This window comes from Pseudophryne corroboree, chromosome 6, assembly GCF_028390025.1.
Source record: "Pseudophryne corroboree isolate aPseCor3 chromosome 6, aPseCor3.hap2, whole genome shotgun sequence".
Taxonomy (NCBI): Eukaryota; Metazoa; Chordata; class Amphibia; order Anura; family Myobatrachidae; genus Pseudophryne; species Pseudophryne corroboree.
The window spans coordinates 725,729,427-725,750,308 of NC_086449.1; the positions used below are offsets into that span (position 1 = coordinate 725,729,427).

At 43.7% G+C, this 20,882-nt stretch overlaps 1 protein-coding gene across 3 annotated transcripts; it reads left to right on the plus strand.

Annotated features, from left to right (window-relative positions):
• Positions 1–9,130: 9,130 nt before the first annotated feature.
• LOC134933312 (uncharacterized) lies at positions 9,131–17,670 on the plus strand. 3 transcript variants are annotated; one of them, XM_063928419.1, is made up of 3 exons: positions 9,131–9,598; positions 13,815–13,953; positions 15,181–17,670. In XM_063928419.1, the coding sequence occupies exons 2-3, from the start codon at positions 13,885–13,887 to the stop codon at positions 16,012–16,014; spliced, it is 903 nt and encodes a 300-aa protein (XP_063784489.1). In that variant the 5' UTR covers positions 9,131–9,598; positions 13,815–13,884; the 3' UTR covers positions 16,015–17,670. The 3 variants fall into 3 exon arrangements, with proteins under 3 accessions (XP_063784489.1, XP_063784488.1, XP_063784487.1); XM_063928418.1 differs by having other exon boundaries at positions 13,818–13,953; XM_063928417.1 differs by lacking the exon at positions 13,815–13,953.
• Positions 17,671–20,882: the final 3,212 nt, after the last annotated feature.

The window sequence follows — 20,882 nt, forward strand, 5'->3', positions numbered from 1 at the left end:
AACGAGTTTAAACACTACACCCAGAGTGGCTCAATGATACTGAGGTCAGGAGACTGAGATAGCCACTCCAGAACCTTCTCTTTATTCTGCTGTAGCCAATGACAGGTCGACTTGGCCTTGTGTTTGGGATCATTGTCATGTTGGAACGTCCAAGTACGTCCCATGCGCAGCTTCCGGGCTGATGAGTGCAAATTTTCCTCCAGTATTTTCTGATAACATGCTGCATTCATCTTGCCATCAATTTTGACCAAGTTTCCAGTGCCTTTGTAGCTCACACATCCCCAAAACATCAGCGATCCACCTCCGTGTTTCACAGTAGGAATGGTGCACCTTTCATCATAGGCCTTGTTGACTCCTCTCCAAATGTAACGTTTATGGTTGTGGCCAAAAAGTTAAATTTTGGTCTCATCACTCCACATGACTTTGTTCCAGAAGTTTTGAGGCTTGTCTCTGTGCTATTTGGAGTATTGTAAGCGGCATGCTTTGTGGCATTTGCGTAGTAATGGCTTTCTTCTGGCGACTCGACCATGCAGCCCATTTTTCTTCAAATGCCTCCTTATTGTGCATCTTGAAACAACCACACCACTTTTTTTCAGAGAGTCCTGTATTTCAGCTGAAGTTATTTGTGGATTTTTCTTTGCATCCCGAACAATTTTCCTGGCAGTTGTGGCTGAAATTTTTGTTGGTTTGTTGGTTTGAACACTGCTGATAGGCATTCTCAATTGCTTGGATATCTTTTTATATCCCTTTCCTGTTTTATACAGTTCAATTACCTTTTCCCACAGATCCTTTGACAATTCGTTTGCTTTCCCCATGACTCAGAATCCAGACACGTCAGTGCAGCACTGGATGAAAGATGCAAGGGTCTTTCAGGAGTACAGAAACTCACTGACCTTTTATACACACACACTGATTGCAAGCAAACAGATCACAGGTGAGGATGGTTACCTTTAGTAGCCATTCAAACCTGTTTGTGTCAACTTGTGTGCATGTTATCAGGCCAAAATCTCCAGGGTATGTAAACTTTTGATCAGGGTCATTTGGGTAGTTTCTGTTGTCATTATTATTTAAAAAAAAGTAAATACAGTTGTTTGACAATAAACGGCTTCACCCAACCACTAACCATGAGTGAAAGAAAAGTTTGTGAGTCATCATTCATATTCTCTGACAAATGGCCAGAAAATCACAAATTCTGCTAAGGTATGTAAACTTATGAGCACAACTGTGTGTATATATATATATATATATATATATATATATATATATATATAATATTTATATTAACTAATACCCTTTTTATTTTTCTCCCTTTATGTATGAGAATAACAATAACAGACTGACACCTTAAATGTAGTTTGAACCATTAACACTTCCAGTTACTCTAAGCGGAACGCAAAGAAAGGAGGAAGTGTCCTAATTCTCTGGGGCATACAAAAATCACGTGATTATAGGTCACATGAAGGGAAGTCCACATCTGATTGGTGCATTATAGAATAAACAGATGATCAGGACGGAACAAGGTACCCCCTCTGAAAAATATATGGCTATAAACCGAAACGCACAAGCAGGCATCCTGTTTGTAAACTGTGGACCTCCATATATTGACTTAAGCTTGGGTATTCCATCTTCTCTGGACAGGGAAAAAACTGCATCCGAAAGCAGCCCAGTCATGTCTTAAAGTGCTGTCATCTTTTGTTTCTGGCAGGCAGCTGTTCACAATGGGCCTGATTATGAGTTACACGCAATCAGCACACAATGTGAGTGGTCACGCAGTTGAGCAAATTTTTAGCAGTTGCACATGTGCAAAAATTTCTACAGCGCATGCTATTGTAGGACAGACAGTTTCAGAAATAGGGCAAAACCCTTCTTACGCCATCCTGTGGTGGCAACTTTTTTTAGAGCTTATCGTGCCTCTATGAATCGCTCTCCTTATACTACTGTATGGGGAAGTGATATCTAAACAAATCTGTGATTTCTCTGTGGTGACCCCTTTTATGAATAGGGGGAAGCAGTGAAAAGCCCTGTTATCAGTGATAAAGGGCTTTTCACTGATCCATGAATAGACCCTATATTTTTGGTGCTCTCTATAGGATGAAAAATGCAGGGTTCTGATGAGTATACAAAGCCCTCGTCTAGTATTCTTATATCCCCCATTATGTGTAATCAATTCCAGGCAGTGCCGTTTCTAGCGGCGGGCGAGCCGTGCAACCGCACGGGGTGCCCGCCGCGGCACTTTGTGTGTCCTTATCTCCTCTCCTCCCTCTTCCCGAGCGCTCCTGCTCGGGGGGAGGAGTTTCGCGGAATGGCGCGTTTGCGTCGTCACGTCACGATGCAAACGCGTCATTCCGTGAAGCCCCGCCCCCCGAGCAGGAGCGCTCGGGAAGAGGGAGGAGAGGAGATAAGCCTGGAAGGAGGAGGCGGCCGGCGCGAGGGACATGAGGCGGCCGGACCCGGAGAGTGGGAAGATGTAAGTATTATCTCTATCTCTCTCTCTCCCCCCCTTCCTCCCCCCCCCCACTTGACACCTGCCTGCCGCACTGTGTAAAATGGGGATACCTGCCTGCCGCACTGTGTAAAATGGGGACACCTGCCTGCCGCACTGTGTAAAATGGGGGCACCTGCCTGCGTACTGTGTAAAATGGGGATATCTGCCTGCCGCACTGTGTAAAATGGGGGCACCTGCCTGCGTACTGTGTAAAATGGGGATACCTGCCTGCCGCACTGTGTAAAATGGGGATATCTGCCTGCCGCACTTTGTAAAATGGGGACACCTGCCTGCCGTGCTGTGTAAAATGGGGGCACGTGCCTGCCGCTCTGTGTAAAATGGGGATATCTGCCTGCCGTACTGTGTAAAATGGGGATACCTGCCTGCCGCACTTTGTAAAATGGGGGCACCTGCCTGCGTACTGTGTAAAATGGGGATATCTGCCTACCGTACTGTGTAAAATGGGGATACCTGCCTGCCGCACTGTGTAAAATGGGGATACCTGCCTGCCGCACTTTGTAAAATGGGGACACCTGCCTGCCGCGCTGTGTAAAATGGGGACACCTGCCTGCCACCCTGTGTAAAATGGGGACACTTGCCTGCTGTAATGTGTAAAATGAGGACTTTTTTTTCCCCCTGTGGTGGGCGTGATGATATCAGACGAGGCCACGCCCACTTTAATGAGACCACGCCCATTTTAATAAGGCCACACACCCTTGCATACTTTATCTTTTTATAGCTATATGGGGGGAGGATGCATTTTTTTTTTATACCAATGGGGAGGGGGGGGGCATTTTGAAATCTCGCACTGGGAGCCAAATTGTCTAGAAACGGCCCTGATTCCAGGTATGGCATAATATGCCCAGCGTAATCCTATGTAGCGCACCTGAAATGACTGCCTCATCTGGAATCTTTGTGGGTAGGATGAATAATCCTGCAACTGATGACCTAAAATTGTTGCTGCACCCTTTATATTATCTCCATGCTCTCTGTACTTCATGCAACACTAAACCTCCTTGTATTTATTGTTTCTGTATTACTGTATGTACTGTATTGTGTTCATCCTATCTGTTAAGCGCCTTGAGGGCCTAATATTTTCCACAAGGAAGCAGCTGTGCAATTAAAACTGAAATGCAGCAGGAGGCGTCTGTAGGAGATAGTCTCCTACTGCATGAATTTGAAAGATCTAAGCATTGCATGTGAGGACACAGCCCTGGATCACCATCGCAACATCGGTCGCAATTTGTGATGTTTTTAGGCACCGGCCAACCTGCGTAAGCTGAAGCTTGCTCATCCTCGCCATCAGATCCGGTCATCCATATCCAGTAAGTCTGGGTCTGATGACGCAAACCTAGGACCCGTCACGCCTACAAAATAAGGGCGACACATCCTCGTTTTGAAGTATGGCTCTGGTTGCCGCCCCCAAAAGGCTGCAGCATGTCAATCATGCTGTGGCTGACAGGGTTGCGAGCGATTTGGCAAGACCCATTCTGTCTTGCGCCTGCGCAGCCCCACAACTATCAGATTTGTACGTAAACCATTGGGTTTACATGCAGATCTGAATTAGGCCCTCCAAGTTCATCAACAGAAAGAAAAAAATGGATTTTAACAGGCTCATTGTTTGTCAGTTTTATGTATGCGTACATCCAGTAGGGAGAAATGTTTAGCCGCGACCTTTCTTACAAAGGTACATTGAGCGTGCAGGGAAGTGGTGTCTGAAGAAGGGGCATGGTTTACTGCAGAATGAGCGTGCATCACTCGCTTTGCTTTCTCTTTCATATCATACTCAGCTTCTTTTATCTACTCTATTTACTCTTCTTATACCTTATTGTCATTTCTTTCTTGTCTTCCTTTCTTTTCTCTATCATATGTCACTCGCTTTCCTTTCTTATTTCTCACATAACATACTCTGCTATCTCATCTCTCACCTTACTCGCCATGCTTCCTCTTCTCTCACTTTGAACATCTTACTTGCCTTCTAAGCTCTCTCACATAACTCATCACCTCCTTTTCTTTACTCTCTCAGGTGCCTTAAGCTGGGTACACACTTGGCGATATTACGGGCGTCCGAGTGAATGGCCGATATATTGCAAGCCCGTCGGCGGGTGTGTACTACTGATATATCGCATCGGCCCTGCAGCACAGCTGATGTCCGATATATCTACAGATATACAGTATCTGCACATCTGGCGGGTGGTACACTTGCTGCGGGGGACTGACATCACAGCTGGGTGTCCTTCCTGACCGCCACATCAAGCAACCGATCAGTAAGTGTGTATACTTACCTGGTAACGGCCATTCGGTTGGAACGATGGCAGGTCTACCAACGTGCTGGTCAGTGGTGCGCCCAGCTTTACTCTTTTCTTCACTACTACTTCCAATCGTCTGCCCTATGTGTTGTACCTGATATCACAACTGGGCAGGCATTTAAATTTGCCCAACCAGTTGATTTGTCAGTCACCAGCAGTCATTGCAACAAGCATATGTGTGGTAGGCAGACCGCCCGAACACACACTAACAGATGCGCTACGTGTGATGCACAGCCGACACAATATGTCTGTGAACGACACCTGCTGATGGGCTGATGATATACTGTCTGTTCACTCAAAAGGTCGATATATTTGTCAGTGTGTACCCAGCATAAGGCCACAGTGAGGCAGCAATGCAAAGTAATTACCATGCCATGGTGTCATCTGTTTTCTTACTTGCTACGTGACATGTGGCTGACACCTTTTCAGAAGACAGATTTATGGTAGGAGTCAATAGCAATTATATTACATCTTAATCTCAAGAAAAATTATTGAATTGATGGATCAGAATTTTCTGTGCATTTTTCTGTGAACTGCTGTGGGACAAAAGTCTGCATTCCAATTTCCAACACACAGGTTATATAGCCAAATAGTTCATATTTTTCCAGGCCTTACATCCTAGCTTGTAAATGTTATTCTTCTACAGCAGGGGTGGGGAACCTTTTTTTTTTTTTGCCAAGGGCCATTTGGATATTTACTTAAAAATTAGCCTGCTATATTTGGTCAAACATTTAATTAGCTCACCCCTAATGTGATGGTTGAACTTGGAACGGCTTCTCTTTGGTGAGGCGTGTGATGTTAGCTGGTATTGACAATGGGGGTCATTCCGAGTTGTTCGCTCGTTATTTTTTTCTCGCAACGGAGCGACTAGTCGCTAATGCGCATGCGCAATGTCCGCAGTGCGACTGCGCCAAGTAAATTTGATATGCAGTTAGGTATTTTACTCACGGCATTACAAGGTTTTTTCTTCGTTCTGGTGATCGTAATGTGATTGACAGGAGGTGGGTGTTTCTGGGCGGAAACTGGCCGTTTTATGGGTGTGTGCGGAAAAACGCTACCGTTTCTGGGAAAAACGCGGGAGTGGCTGGAGAAACGGAGGAGTGTCTGGGCGAACGCTGGGTGTGTTTGTGACGTCAAACCAGGAACGACAAGCACTGAACTGATCGCAGATGCCGAGTAAGTGTGGAGCTACTCAGAAACTGCTAAGAAGTGTCTATTCGCAATTTTGCTAATCTTTCGTTCGCAATTTTGTTAAGCTAAGATTCACTCCCAGTAGGCGGCGGCTTAGCGTGTGCAAAGCTGCTAAGAGCAGCTTGCGAGCGAACAACTCGGAATGACCCACAATGATGCTACTTGCAACTGCTTTTCCTGGTCTGCGTCGGTCAGTCGTAAGTTAGCACACATAGCACACATGCATACAGCATGCATACACACACAAACACACACACACACACACACACACACACACACACACACACACACACAGCATACATACACACAGTATGCATTCATACATACAAAGGTTGACAGGGAGATAGTAGGTGACTGGGGAGTCAGTAGGGACAGAGGGAGGCAGGGGTGACAGAGAGATAGTGGGTGACTGGAGAGGCATTGGTTGACATGGAGTCAGTGGGTGACAGAGGCAGTAGTGACAAAGAGATAGTGTGTGACTGGAAAGACAGTGGATGACTGGGGAGGCAGTGGGGGACATGGAGGCAGCGTCAGACAGACAGTGACAGGCAGTTAGTCGGTGACTGGGGAGACAGTGGGTGATATGGAGGAAGTGGGTGACAGAGATAGTGTGTGACCTGGGAGACAGTGAGGGACATGGAGGCAGTGTCGGACTGGGGCATGAAGGGCCCATGCTTAAGGATGTGGCCAGCTACCACTGATGCTTGGATAACCATTAGAGAATGCATGGTCAGGGTCCCTTGGTAAATATACATAGTAAATACTGCTAGTGCATGCACAATAATGTATCAGATTAATAAACAACAATGCACTGTAGAAAATGCAGTGTGCAGTATAATTTAAAATAGGTATAATATCTAATTTGAATGCTCAGTCTGGAACCTGATCCCTAGAGGAGGAAGTGGAACCTCAGACAGTGGGGCCACCCAGCAGTTTCCAGTCCGACCCTGCATGGAGGCAATGGGTGACAGACAGATAGTAGGTGACTGGGGAAGCAGTAGGTGACATAGAGACAGTGGGTGTCAGATAGTGAGTGACAGGGGAGGCAGTGGGCGTCAGATAGTGAATGACAGGGGAGGCAGTTGGTAACAGGGAGATAGTGGTTAACATGGAGTCATGCACCATGGAGCACCCTGTGGTGCCAATGCCACTATACCTGATGGTGTCCTTGCTGTAAGTAATTAGGCTGCCGCCCTCCAGGTCCCAGGACTCTGTGCTCGGTAGATGCAAGAGGTAGTGGCCAGGTGCTGGCGGGAGGTGCAGCTGGCAGCGGGGGCCAGGGGCTGGAGGTAGGTGCAGGCTGTTGAGAGTTGGTGCAGGCGGCTGGTGGGAGGTGCAGGCGGAAGCTGCGGCCGGGGATTAACGGGAGTTCCAGGTAGCAGCGATGGCCGAGGCCTGGCTGCTGCTGCCGGAGTCTGGTACTGATGGTCGGCCGCTTGCCACTGCCTCTCAACCCACTTGCCTGGGTGCCCCCCGAAAAAATAATAATAATAATAATTCCGCAGCTCTGTTCCTACCCTTATACTGCATGCTGTGGCCACAACTATAGTAGAATTGTATTACACAATGTAATGAGTGCAACTGTCATCACTGGTATTAACACTTATCCCATACTATGTGCAAGAGATACAACCAAATATGGCATCCACTCAGCATATATATGATTCAGAATAGGGCACAACTTTCACGGATGGAAAGAAACGTACGAGATCCATTCAACTCAGAATTGCTTGTAGATGTGTATGTTCACTACGGCACATACGCAGTTTGCTAAAACTCACTAGATGTGGCAGCATTCGAACTTAAGTGCGACTCTGAATCGGGCCTTCTTGTGTGGGTTACTTTTCCATGCATGATAAATAAATATTGCACTTGCCTAGCAATATGGTTTATCTAAAGTTACACCCTCATATAAAATTGAAAATGCATTACTTTTTGTGATGTACATGTGTACTAAAATACGCCCATTTCTAAATGAATGCATATTTAGTCTTGCCCTACATGTCTGTGACGACGCTGCCGGCCAATTCCACAAATATGCCAATTTGAGAACTGCCACATGCGACGTACGGGGTCACTTTTGACACACAGGATTATTTTTATACTTTCAGCTGCCACCAGCAAAGACTTTTCAACGTATTACGGATGTTGCAGGCGTCTTTAGCTTTACCTGTCACACACACACTGCAATACTTAGAAAAATAGGTAAGCGTGAGCCACACAGGCGTTGAGTTCATAAGAACAACAGAAATCAGAACTAAAATTAGGATTTTAATTTCAAGAATACTTCAGAGCTTTGGTTACAAAAAGGTTACAAAGATTATTAAAAATATTTTAAAACACACACAGAATACAGCAATCTCAATAAATGAAAAGGAAATACAAACTTACAGAAACCCTACTCACTTACGCAAGTGAATTTTAGATTTCTGCCGTGGGGGCTTCACAGAATAACTCAGGTCATCTCCAGCATACTAGCTGTCCTCAAGAGATCACAACTATTTTCATGAGTGGGACAGATATAGTCTCCAGCTTCATCAGGCCCCCTCCCTTGGGATTTTTAACTGTTTCCCTGTTGGACATACTTGGTGCTTGGCAAAAGCCAAGGGGGGTGGTAAGGGGTGTACTGTATGAATCTCTTTCAAAGAGTGAGGTTTATGACATTAGCCAGGAAACAGGATCCCTGGTCTGTTTACAGCCCCTCTGTTGACCTAACATACAAATTGGCCTTATCAGCCCTCAATGTCCAGAGCTTGCAAATCTCTGCTTTTGATGTAGAAATATCATCCTCCTTTACAATGGTCCAGTTAGGCACAAGTCATCTCAAACTTTATGGTCTGCAGATCTCTCCTGGCCTGGACCTATGGGGGTCAATGCAGGACATTGCATGTCAGCCATTTTGTTACATCTAGGCTGAAATGAATGCAAAATTATATATATATATATATATATATATACAGTCACTTGAAAACATTATTGGTGATTATTCCTGCAGGTAATCACCACACCTTAGATCACATATAATTTGTGATCCTCCTTTCTATATTCAAACGTGACATCTCCCCCGGCAAATGGTGCACAAGGGGCGGTGACCCACGTCACCGACTCATTGCTGCGCTACTGACCACTTGTTCACCTTGCCGTGTGTGATACGAGTGTGATATGAAAGGGTGAGAGTGGGGTTTTCTGACTGACTTCCATTTTGTGCCGCAGTAACTATGCCACATAATGACAAGAGAATAGCAAGGGTGTTTGTCTTATGAAAGGGTGTTTGTCTCATGCTAGAAGAAGGATTCTTAGAATAGACAAGGACTCGTGTTGTTATTTTCAGTTTGTTATAGACAAGGACTCGTGTTGTTATTTTCAGTTTGTTATAGACAAGGACTCATGTTGTCATTTTCAGTTAGATAAGATGTTTCAGAACCCCGGAATGTACCCACATATGGATAGATTGTGTTTTTAGTTTTGTATAAAGGACGGGGAATGTTAGGGGAATTTCGGAATCCACCTGAGACGCTAGCAGACGTGCTGCGTGTGAATACCGAATTTCCCCTTGAGACGATCGTCCTGAGATTCCCCGATCCAGAGTGCTCAAGTGATGCTACAATATTCGGTAAGATATTGATGTAGTTTCTTGATATTATACCTATATTTATGATTATGTATTAATACCTGACGAAAATACTATAAGAACTAATAAATTATTTACTATTGAGACATAAAAGTGTTGTTTGTTTTGCTGCATTAAAGTGTAAGCCTGTTCTGGGCAACAGTGAGCGCAGAATGTATTGAGCAATCTCACACACCCTAGTTCTACACAGCAAGACATTTTTGGCGTAGTCGGCAGGATCTATGTTTTCTTATATCTCGGTGTAGGATACTGATAGTGTAAAATGCTTTTGTACAGTGGTGGGTCCTGGCCAGACTTACCTCTGTGCAAAGTTTTGTCAATTGGCAGTTTGCCAAGTTTTCGCCGATATATAACAACATAGCACGGTAAGGATGTTTCGTAAGGGAAAAAAGGCTGGAGCGGAGCAAATCACCGTCCCAGGGTGGACTGAAAGTCCCTACAATATTATAGCACAGGAGTTATTAACGTCAGGTTTAGCAGAATCATGGGATTGTAAACTCAAGAATGCAGAACCCCTCGATGTTGTATATGTACTTGAGGGGGTCCCTGCCAAGGCAGGTGATGTAATGGCGCTGGGAAGACGGTGCTGGATACTAGTATCAGCATACCGTAAAATGCACCAAAGATATGAGCAGTTACAATCACGTTATTTAGATATAGAACAAACAGTAATTGAACAACAAGGAAAGATAGGATTGTTACAGTGTAGCAATCAGATGTTATCAGAAAAAGCCCAGAAATATCAGATTGTTGCCGAGAAGGCTGCTGTTAAAGTAGCCCAGAACAAATATAAAAAAAGAAAGGGAAGGGTAAACACCCGAAAAGTACGAGCAATTATTGCTTCTGCCGATCTTCAATGGGATCCCGATACATGGGATGGTGATGTATGGGATAGTTGTAGTGAGGAGGAGGAAGAGGACAAGGGGGGATGGGATCCTCCCAATCCTGTCATTGACCCTCCTGGGGCAAATGCTTGTCCTGTCTCGCGCAGGCAATTAACTAAGGTTGCAGAAGGTGGAGGGCAGGCAGTCCTCAAAGAGAAAATGATACTGCAAGATTTCACTCAAAATGAAGTTATGGAACTATTGACCAAATTTTCACAACGCCCCGGGGAAGGCGTCCTTACCTGGCTGGTCCGTTTGGTAGAGGATGGCGCTGGAGGGGTTGATGTAGATAGACAAGATGTTGCAAAATTTGGAACTCTATCCAAAGATAGGACAATTATGAGGGACGCACAGTTATGGTTCGCCAGAGAGGGTAATGCTCAAGTACAAACTAATCTCTTAACAGTGGTTGCATACGGGTAAATTCCCGGTACACTGATGAGATACCTACCTCTGACAAACCATGGACAACCCTCAGAGAGTGTGTTCAACGATGTAAGGAAGAGGCTATGAAAGCCGCTGTGCTTTTAGAAGAAGCCGCTGAATATTTACAAGGAAGGGTTTCAGTAGCAGCTCGGGCTAGGCTCGTGAAGACAGCTCCCCCTGCATATAAGCCAGTGGTTCTGACATTATTAATTTCTATGACAGATCAAAGATGGGAAGATGTAATCGATAAGATGCGGGAATTACAGGACATGGGAGAATGGAATAGGGATAGAGCAGAGTCAAACACTAGAGAAGGGAGTGGAGAACAGGGATACAGACAAACCGGCAATGCAGATAATAGAGTATCCAGACGGGAAATGTTCCAAGCTCTTTTGAAAGCAGGAATAGATAAAGAAACCATAGATGGGAAAGATACTCCCTATTTATGGAAATTGTTTAAGCAAAAAATTTTGTCAGGCAAGAAAATTGCTTTTGCAGGGAATACCAGTGAGAAAAAGGTAAAAGAATTTAGGGATCAAGAAAAAAAAATTAATTGAGAAAAAAATTGCCTGACTGGGAGATGTTTGAAAAATTATATCCCTGGGAGGATATTGCCGCTAAAGTAGCAACACGTTTGAAGCCTACTGCTCCTCCCGAGGAACAGGAAGATTCAGAGGGTGATGCATAGGTAGCCAGCCAAGCCCCTGTATGGATTCGTCATGATGAGAGACCTTATGTCAAATTAGGAATCCATTGGTCACGGGGCAATGTACAAGAGGTCCCCGCGTTAATTGACACAGGGGCGGAGGCTACCCTAATATATGGAAATCCCAATAGATTTAAAGGACCCCGAATTAAAATTGCAGGGTTGGGGGGTCGAGTAACTGAAGGGGTACAGGTGGAAATACCTCTAAAAATAGGAAATTTACCTATTAAGAAATGCCGAGTACTAATAGTACCCATTAGAGAATATATTATAGGCATTGATGTTTTAAAAGGACTGACCCTTTATTTAGATACAGGAAAATTTAGTTTTGGAGTCAGAAGTAATTGTATTCAGGCCAGACCTATTGTGGTGGGAAAAGTAAAAATGCCCCCAGTACATGTCCCACCTGCAACTAAATTAATTGCAATGAAATAATATCGGATACCGGGGGGCCATCATGAAATAAGTGAAACCATTAAAGAATTAATGGATACAGGGGTGGTACGATATACCACTACTGCTTGGAATAATCCGATATGGCCAGTGAAAAAGAGCGATGGCTCCTGGCGCATGACTGTGGATTATAGAGAACTGAATAAATATACACCCCCATTGACAGCCGCGGTACCGGACACAATAACTATTATAGAACAAATACAGGTGCATCCAGGGACCTGGTATGTCGTACTAGATCTGGCCAATGCGTTCTTTACAATACCTATAGAAGAGAGGGCACAAGACCAGTTTGCCTTCTCTTGGATGGGTAGGCAGTACACTTTTTGCCGATTACCGCAGGGATGGATACACAGTCCCACAATCTGCCAGAGAGTAGTAGGGGAACATTTAGATGAATTCAAATTACCAGCTAATATGCAGATATCACATTATATCGATGATATAATGATTCAAGGAAATACTGAAGAACAGGTCAAAGAACAATTAGACTTGTTAATAAAACACATGAAAAATAAAGGGTGGGAGATTAATCCCGCCAAGGTGCAGGGACCTGCACAAGCGGTGAAGTTTTTGGGGATACAGTGGAATAAAGGACATAGGGAAATCCTCCCTAAAGCCAGGCAGAAGATCCTAGATTTCCCTACCCCCAAAAACAAACAAGAAACCCAATCTTATATTGGGCTGTTTGGCTTTTGGAGGCAGCATATTCCTCATTTAGGACAGTTACTTTCCCCCTTGCGAAAGGTGACACGCAAGAAATATGCATTTACTTGGGGGGAGGAACAGCAACAGGCATTTGAAGATGCCAAGCAAGCAATTCAACAAGCAGTAGATTTGTGGCCCATGGAAGATGGAGAGGTAGAATTACATGTATCAGCACAAGAACAATATGCTACTTGGTCACTGTGGCAAAAGCAAAGTGGCAAGAGAGTGCCACTAGGATTTTGGAACAGAAAATTACCCGATGCAGGAGAGAAGTACACTCCTTTGGAGCAACAGTTACTAGCTTGCTATTGGGCATTAGTGGATACTGAACAGTTAACAATAGGACACTCTGTATTGATGAGACCACGCATACCAATTATGCAATGGATAATGTCTAATCCAAAGTCAAATAGGATAGGCCATGCCCAAGAACAGAGTATTATAAAATGGAAATGGTATATTTCAGAAAGGGCAAAACAGGGAGAGGGAGGTGTGGCATCCTTACATGAAAAAATTGCAGATATTCCAGTAGATGGAGTGAGTACAGCTTCTCCTAAAGAACAGCTAGAAGAATCACCAGTAAAATGGGGTAAACCTTATTCTGAGTTAAGCAGCAAATCTCAATGTCACACATGGTTTACAGATGGATCTGCACGTTATGTTGCGGGAAGAAGGAAGTGGAGATCAGTTGCGTTTAATCCCCGCATGTCTAAAACATTAGAAATAGAAGGGGAAGGAAAGAGTAGCCAATATGTCGAATTATTTGCAGTATATTTGGCCCTTAGACAGGAAATTGGAGGTGAATGTAATATTTATACTGATTCATGGTCAGTAGCCAATGGATTAGCCACATGGATGATGAGCTGGAAGAAACATGATTGGAAAATTCATGGGAAAGAGTTATGGGGAAAGGAAGTCTGGGAGGACATTGAAGTTATCACTAAACAAACAAAAGTAACTGTATTCCATGTTGATGCACATGTACCATTAGACTCACTTGAACGTTTGTTTAATTCACAAGCAGATGCACAAGCCGCCATTGCTAAGTCATCTCAGGAGCCAGTGGCAGGAGAGACGAAGGAATTGGAATCATGGTTACAGGGTACAGCCCTTTGGGCACACCAAAAGAGTGGACATCTGGGAGAAAAGGCAACTTACAGGTGGGCGCAAGAAAGGGGTATTCCCCTCACATTGGACATTGTGAAATCTGTGATTTTACGGTGTCCCTTGTGTCAACACTCCCAAAAGAGGGAAGTGCCCCATACTGTAATGGGTCATATTGGATGAGGTAAGTTACCTGGACAAATCTGGCAGATGGACTTTATTGGACCCCTGCCAGAAAGTCGAGGGTGTAAATTTGCATGTACAGCAGTAGATACATACTCAGGATTAATGGTAGCTTTCCCCTGTAAGACTGCTACACAATGGAGTACTATTAGGACACTTGAGTTATAGTACAATATTATGGTATGCCCTTACAGATTCAAACAGACAATGGTAGCCATTTTACAGGACAACAAGTAAAAAATTATGCTCTTGAGCATAATATTGAGTGGTTGTACCACATACCTTATTACCCGAAAGCGGCAGGGTTAATAGAAAGAATGAATGGATTATTAAAATCCACTCTGAAAAAAGTTAATGGATCTGATAAGTTTGGGCAATGGAGAGATAATATCTCAGAAGCTTTACAGATAATAAATAACCGACCATTGACAGAATCCACAACTCCTCTGATGAGGATGTTGACCCCCAATTTATCAATCAAGGCAGCACATAAAGTAGAAAGCCTTATTTATTGGAAAATTCACGAAAAGGCGATAGAACCGTACAGAGCTACGCCCATGTCGGCAGGGTTGGACATGTATGCTAGAAACCCTGATGTTATTGTTCCTTATGGGATTAAGGTTATACCTACGGGGATAGGTTGCAAAATGCCTTCTAATCATTATGGACAGTTGTCAACCCGTTCTAGTATGGCCAAGAACGGAATAATAGTGATAGGAGGAGTAATTGACCCCGACTATCAAGGAGAAATTAAAATAGTTGTGATGAATTTGAGCCCAGACCCCTGCGTAATCTGTGAAGGGGACCGAGTGGCACAATTGTTAATAATACCCATTTTGATAGAGCCTATCCAATTGGGAGAAGCTCCAACCGAACTTACTGTTCGAGGAGACAAAGGTTTTGGTTCATCTAACACTGTGAATGTAGGAGCAAAAATCTGGGTACAGAAGCCTCAAGGGCCGCCTGAACTGGCTGAGGTTATAGCTGTGGGAAAAGACAGAGTACTCTTAATAATGAAACCAGGACAAGAGAAATGGGAATATGTACCTCAAGAAAAATGTTATTTGCGAGAGTAACTTACACTGATTTTGTACCTATAGATTGTCGTGAGGCTCAGTCTTGGAATCCTTGGAATTGTATTATTGGTCGTCCCCTCTAGTACATGGACACCTGGATTGAAGATAGAGAAACGAGAGTTGCATACTGTACGGTGGGGATGGAACAATGCCACCATACCAAGAACCCAAGATAATTTCACTTGTCAGGCCAATCAGCGCTGTACTAATATAGTAAATATAACAATTCCAGGAACGATGTGGGCTGGACCGCCTGATCCACAAAGAAACAGATATCGACCTACATTTGCCTTACATCAGTCAGAAGGCAATATCACAATTAATGCTGCAGTAAATATAAGTTGCTGCTCCAAACCTTATAGGTTCCGATTTCTCCCTAAAGAAGAGAAGAATAAAGAATATAAGAATTGTTCTAAACAAGGAGCAACCACATTTCGGTTAGCTGTAAAAGACGTTTTAATTTTGGTATGTCATAATGCTACTGAAATAAAAAATCGAACGTGGTGGGCACAAGATTTAATGTTTATTGATATCAATGCATCACGAATCGATATTGGACATGTTAAAAGATTACCATCTACATGTGAAAATGTAGGTACACAAGCTCAAAAGACTGTGTTAGTCACACAAGTTGTTTTCCCTCCCAATAATAGACAATGTATATCCCGGCAACGACGTGCCAGGTATGATACATTGTTGGGAGGATATGGGACTCTAACAGGAGTATTAAATGGGATAGATATTGAAACATTAGCCAATAGGATGCATAGCGCCGGTAGTAAATTAATGACGGACTTACATTACAAGCAAAATGGATGCCTACTATTTTTGAGCCAGCCAAAATATCGGCTGGAATAGATACTTTAAGGAACCAGCTAATTAATGCTAGTAATGATTTTGCTGTTGGATTTGATACCAACATTACTAAATTTATAAATTGGACCGTCTGTACACTACAGACTATGTATGAGCAACAACAAAAAGGCGTTATGCAAACTATGCTAATGACCGTAAATGAACAAGTATGGAGAACAATTTTTAATACAAGTGTGTCCAGGGACGCTTGGATACACTTGGAAGCTGCTAAAATGATTTGTAATGACACCATATGCCAAGGTATTTTAACTATGTATAATGTAACCAAAGTTATTCAAATGTGTAAATATATTGTAATGCCTTTGTTGTTAGGACCATCTGGTGGAGAATGGTACTGGTTCCCCACTATGAAAGGAGAATATATAGATGAGAATAATAGAACTCATGATTTGAGTATTTGTACACCCACTTTACAAGGCAAGATATGTAGAGTACAATCTGCAGTTTATGAACCTTGCTTATTAGAGAATGGAGTAAATTTATGTAAATGGATAGTTTTACCTTTGTCATATACAATGATGATGGAGGTAGCCCCACAAGAAGTATGTTTGGTAACTGATACACCAGCCATACCTGGAATGGTAGTTCCATTTTCCAGATGTATTAGTAAAGTTAGTTCCTTAACCTGGGAAAATGAGACATTTATATTGTATGCTGACCGTGAAGAACATGTTACAAAATATTGGAGTCCACAAAATTTAAGTATTCCCCAATGGGATTTGAAGTTAGATAAACTACATACAATTATGAAACAATCCAAAGTTATTGAAGATCATATCAAATATCTAAATCAATCTATTGTAACTCATCAAGTGACAACAACAATAATTGCTGATCAATTACAGAAAATTGGTTCTGATGTCCAGGATGCAACTTCTCATCATTGGTGGGACTTGTTTACTGGATATTCTCCGTCTGCATCCAATATGCTAAATTTTCTGATACATCCTGTTCTCATACTGTGTATAATAATAATAATAATAATAATAATAATAATAATTTTATCTATTTGGAACTGTGTGGTATTTTACCGCATATGTTGTAAACGACAAAAGGTTGTAATGGCAAGTTATGCGTTATAATTGGAATCAGTCAAGGGCCGTTTGTGATACGAGTGTGATATGAAAGGGTGAGAGTGGGGTTTTCTGACTGACTTCCATTTTGTGCCGCAGTAACTATGCCACATAATGACAAGAGAATAGCAAGGGTGTTTGTCTTATGAAAGGGTGTTTGTCTCATGCTAGAAGAAGGATTCTTAGAATAGACAAGGACTCGTGTTGTTATTTTCAGTTTGTTATAGACAAGGACTCATGTTGTCATTTTCAGTTAGATAAGATGTTTCAGAACCCCGGAATGTACCCACATATGGATAGATTGTGTTTTTAGTTTTGTATAAAGGATGGGGAATGTTAGGGGAATTTCGGAATCCACCTGAGACGCTAGCAGACGTGCTGCGTGTGAATACCGAATTTCCCCTTGAGACGATCGTCCTGAGATTCCCCGATCCAGAGTGCTCAAGTGATGCTACAATATTCGGTAAGATATTGATGTAGTTTCTTGATATTATACCTATATTTATGATTATGTATTAATACCTGACGAAAATACTATAAGAACTAATAAATTATTTACTATTGAGACATAAAAGTGTTGTTTGTTTTTCTGCATTAAAGTGTAAGCCTGTTCTTTGCAACAGTGAGCGCAGAATGTATTGAGCAATCTCACACACCCTAGTTCTACACAGCAAGACACCGTGATAAACCATCTGCATTAGTGTGTTGAGAACCCTTTCTGTGCTGGATGGTACAGGTATACTGCTGCAAGGTGAGACTCCATCTCAGGGGTTTCCTATTGTCTCCAGACAATCTATTAAGTTTACTCTGACCGACATCAGACACATTTTTACACTTTTGGTTCACATGATCCCCAGGTACTTCCAACTCTACATGGGTGAATATATTACCAACGGGGGTACTCTCATGATTAATGCTCACGGTGGGACAGGTGACTATGTTCTTCTCCCACATAATCTCACCTTGTGCCCTTTCCTGATATGGTGGCCTGCCCCTCACCCACATGGGCCCTGAGGTCGGGGCATCTTTTCCTACAGGATGCTCTTGACAGGTTTCCCTGCACATCATTTGGGGTATACCTAGGACACTGAGATCCTCACCTAAATGTCCCTTTCTGAGATAAAGCCTTCCTGATTTATCGCCCAAGCCTGTCTGACTGATCTGCGTCCTTACAAATGCTAAGTCAGGATCAGCTGGTTGCCCTTCCTTGGTATAGTGGGCAAATATGTATTTTGTGATGGGAACACACTCTTTCGTACACGGTGCTCCCTGTGTTGCTATCTATGCTGTTAGTGTATGTGTTATAGCTGCATCACAGCTACAGCCTTTTTCACTCTGCCCCATCTCCACAAGACTGGGGTCGCCCACCTCCATACACAACCTCTGTGAATAACCACTGTATACTTCTACACTCCTGTTACCTACACCTGGAGAGAGAGTAACATGTTCCTTTCCTGGCTCAGCCTCAGGAGAAGGTTGATAGGCCCTCCCCCTCAGAGGTTCTGCAGCATCTGACTGTGGCCCACCCTTCCCTGGCTGCTCTCTGTCAGGGCAGAGAGGGGTTTGCATGGCAGGACTTGCATCACACTACTGTCCAAACCTTTTGTTCCTCTTATCACCTGGCACTTGTAAATGGGGATTCTCATTCTGATTAAACATAATTTCAGGCTTTTTACATACATCAGTGCCTATGTCAGGCACAGCCATTCCTGGCACTGATAAGTTTTCTACTTCCATTGCTAAGTGTAAAGGAGACAGTCTCTTATCAGCAGAAATACTTTCTGATTCCTTTCCAAGGGTTAATGTGCAGCACTTCTGCATTGCCCTCTGCTTGGTACCTATAGCTAGGTCACACCTTACATCCGACACATCTTTATACAGTGTGCCCACATAATTCCCAGGTGTCTGTAACTCGTGGGTCTAGTGGTACCACAATGGGTAGAAATTTCCTCATTAACACATACTGGGGAAAATACACCTAGACACTTCTCCCAAAAAATTTCTTCCTGCCCTCGTGCTGTATTGGGACTAGCTCTCTGTTCAACCTGGAGAGGTAGGTGTTCCACTGAAGCCTCAGTGTATGGGAATCCCTGCTGGGTGTCTGCATGCAAGAGCAGGGCAGGAAGGGGGTCTGAGGGGGAGGGACAGCAATGTGTGTTTCTCCCTTCTCAGCTGTTGACACAGCCCCCTTCTCTGACACAACCCTGGTACCTAACATGCTGGCAGCACCCCCGACAGACACATTATTTCCTACATTGATACATGCATCATCAGAATTACTGGTAACACGTATACAAGACAATACATCATCCTCATTGACTCCCTTCCCTAGGCCAGTATTTGAGCTTGCAACTTTCACAGGGAGGAAGGGGGGCGGAGGGGGATCTCTGGCTTTTGAGTCACCCTCCCCAATTGCAGGGGTTAAATCACAGCTTTTTTGTGCTGCTGCACTGCATGTCATTACTGCTACCCCAGGCGTGGTATTACATAAAGTATTCAACACAGTATTATCATCAATACAAGGAATCATTGCCCCTATTTTATACATAGACGTTTGCTGGTTTTCGGGGCCCCTGAGTACCTGCAAATCAACCTGAGTTGTCTCAACAATACAGGGAGTAATTTCTTTGTCCCCACACATAGACATTGGTATGTTATCCAGATCACCCGGGGCCTGAGGGAGGCTGGTGATAGCAAGAAAAGCTGGCAATGTTTCAGTGTCAGTAATGACATCACCATCATTCATGTAGGCCCAAACCAGTTTCAAGTACCTCACTCTTAGGCAGGTTGGGTAGCACACATATGGGAACAGGGTCCCCTCTCCCCACCTCGTGGCAAGATGCCTGTGGACAAACAGGGTTACATCCTATCACCATACTTACCTACTCTCCCGGATTCTGCGGGAGACACCCGTTTTTCGGGTAGTCCCCCGCAGCCCCCGGAAGAGTGGGCTCCCCTCCCGCATTCTGCCCACTTCCTAGTGAAGTGGGCAGAATAGGGAGAATAACACAGTAAAATCACGGACCCCGGCGGGGGGCGGAGCCTAATGACGCGATCAGATGCTAATCGCATCATTTTAGCCCCGCCCCTAGCCATATTTTATCCAATTACAGTCATTTACCGGTGAGTGGGCGGAGCCTACTGATGTAATCAGCTTGGCTCCTCCCTCATCACCTCCCACCTGCTTCTCCTCTCCGGTCATCTCCCGGAGAGGAGATTTAAAATATCGGTAAGTATGCTATCACATTAATCAGGGTGGCATGGGACACATTGTTGCATACAGCCTTCAACCCAACTACTGATACAGGTGGAACATAATCTGCTAACTGCACCCCACACAACTCTATATCAGGGCATGCACATTCTGACAGAATAGATTCAGCCCTGTGTAATGACAAAGAGTTAGTTTCTAATCGTGGTACAACAGGTGTTTCCAATAATGTGCGCAATTAGCTTGGAGTGCAGCTAAGTCAAGTGTAAAAAGAGGTGTATCCCACACTTCAAACAATATAACAATGGAAAAAAAAGAGCTTTCACATATGACAATAGCGCTCACCAAGTGACATGCATAAGTGAGTGAACAACTAGTATAGAATGCATTCACCCTTAATAAAAGTAGTCCTCGTTGATGTAATGAGTGGAGGATGAAGATTCACTGTATGGGATCCTTGTGTCAAGCATTAACACTCAAAGTGGAACGGATCAACTCTCAAGCATCTGAAAAATAAGTGCCTCTTTCCCCAATATATAGGATTAGACAAGAGGCACCATTAAGCA

What these genes read in the sequence shown, in the direction of transcription:
- LOC134933312 (XM_063928417.1), top strand. Translation starts at nt 15,972, where the DNA reads ATGCCTACTATTTTTGAGCCAGCCAAAATATCGGCTGGAATAGATACT.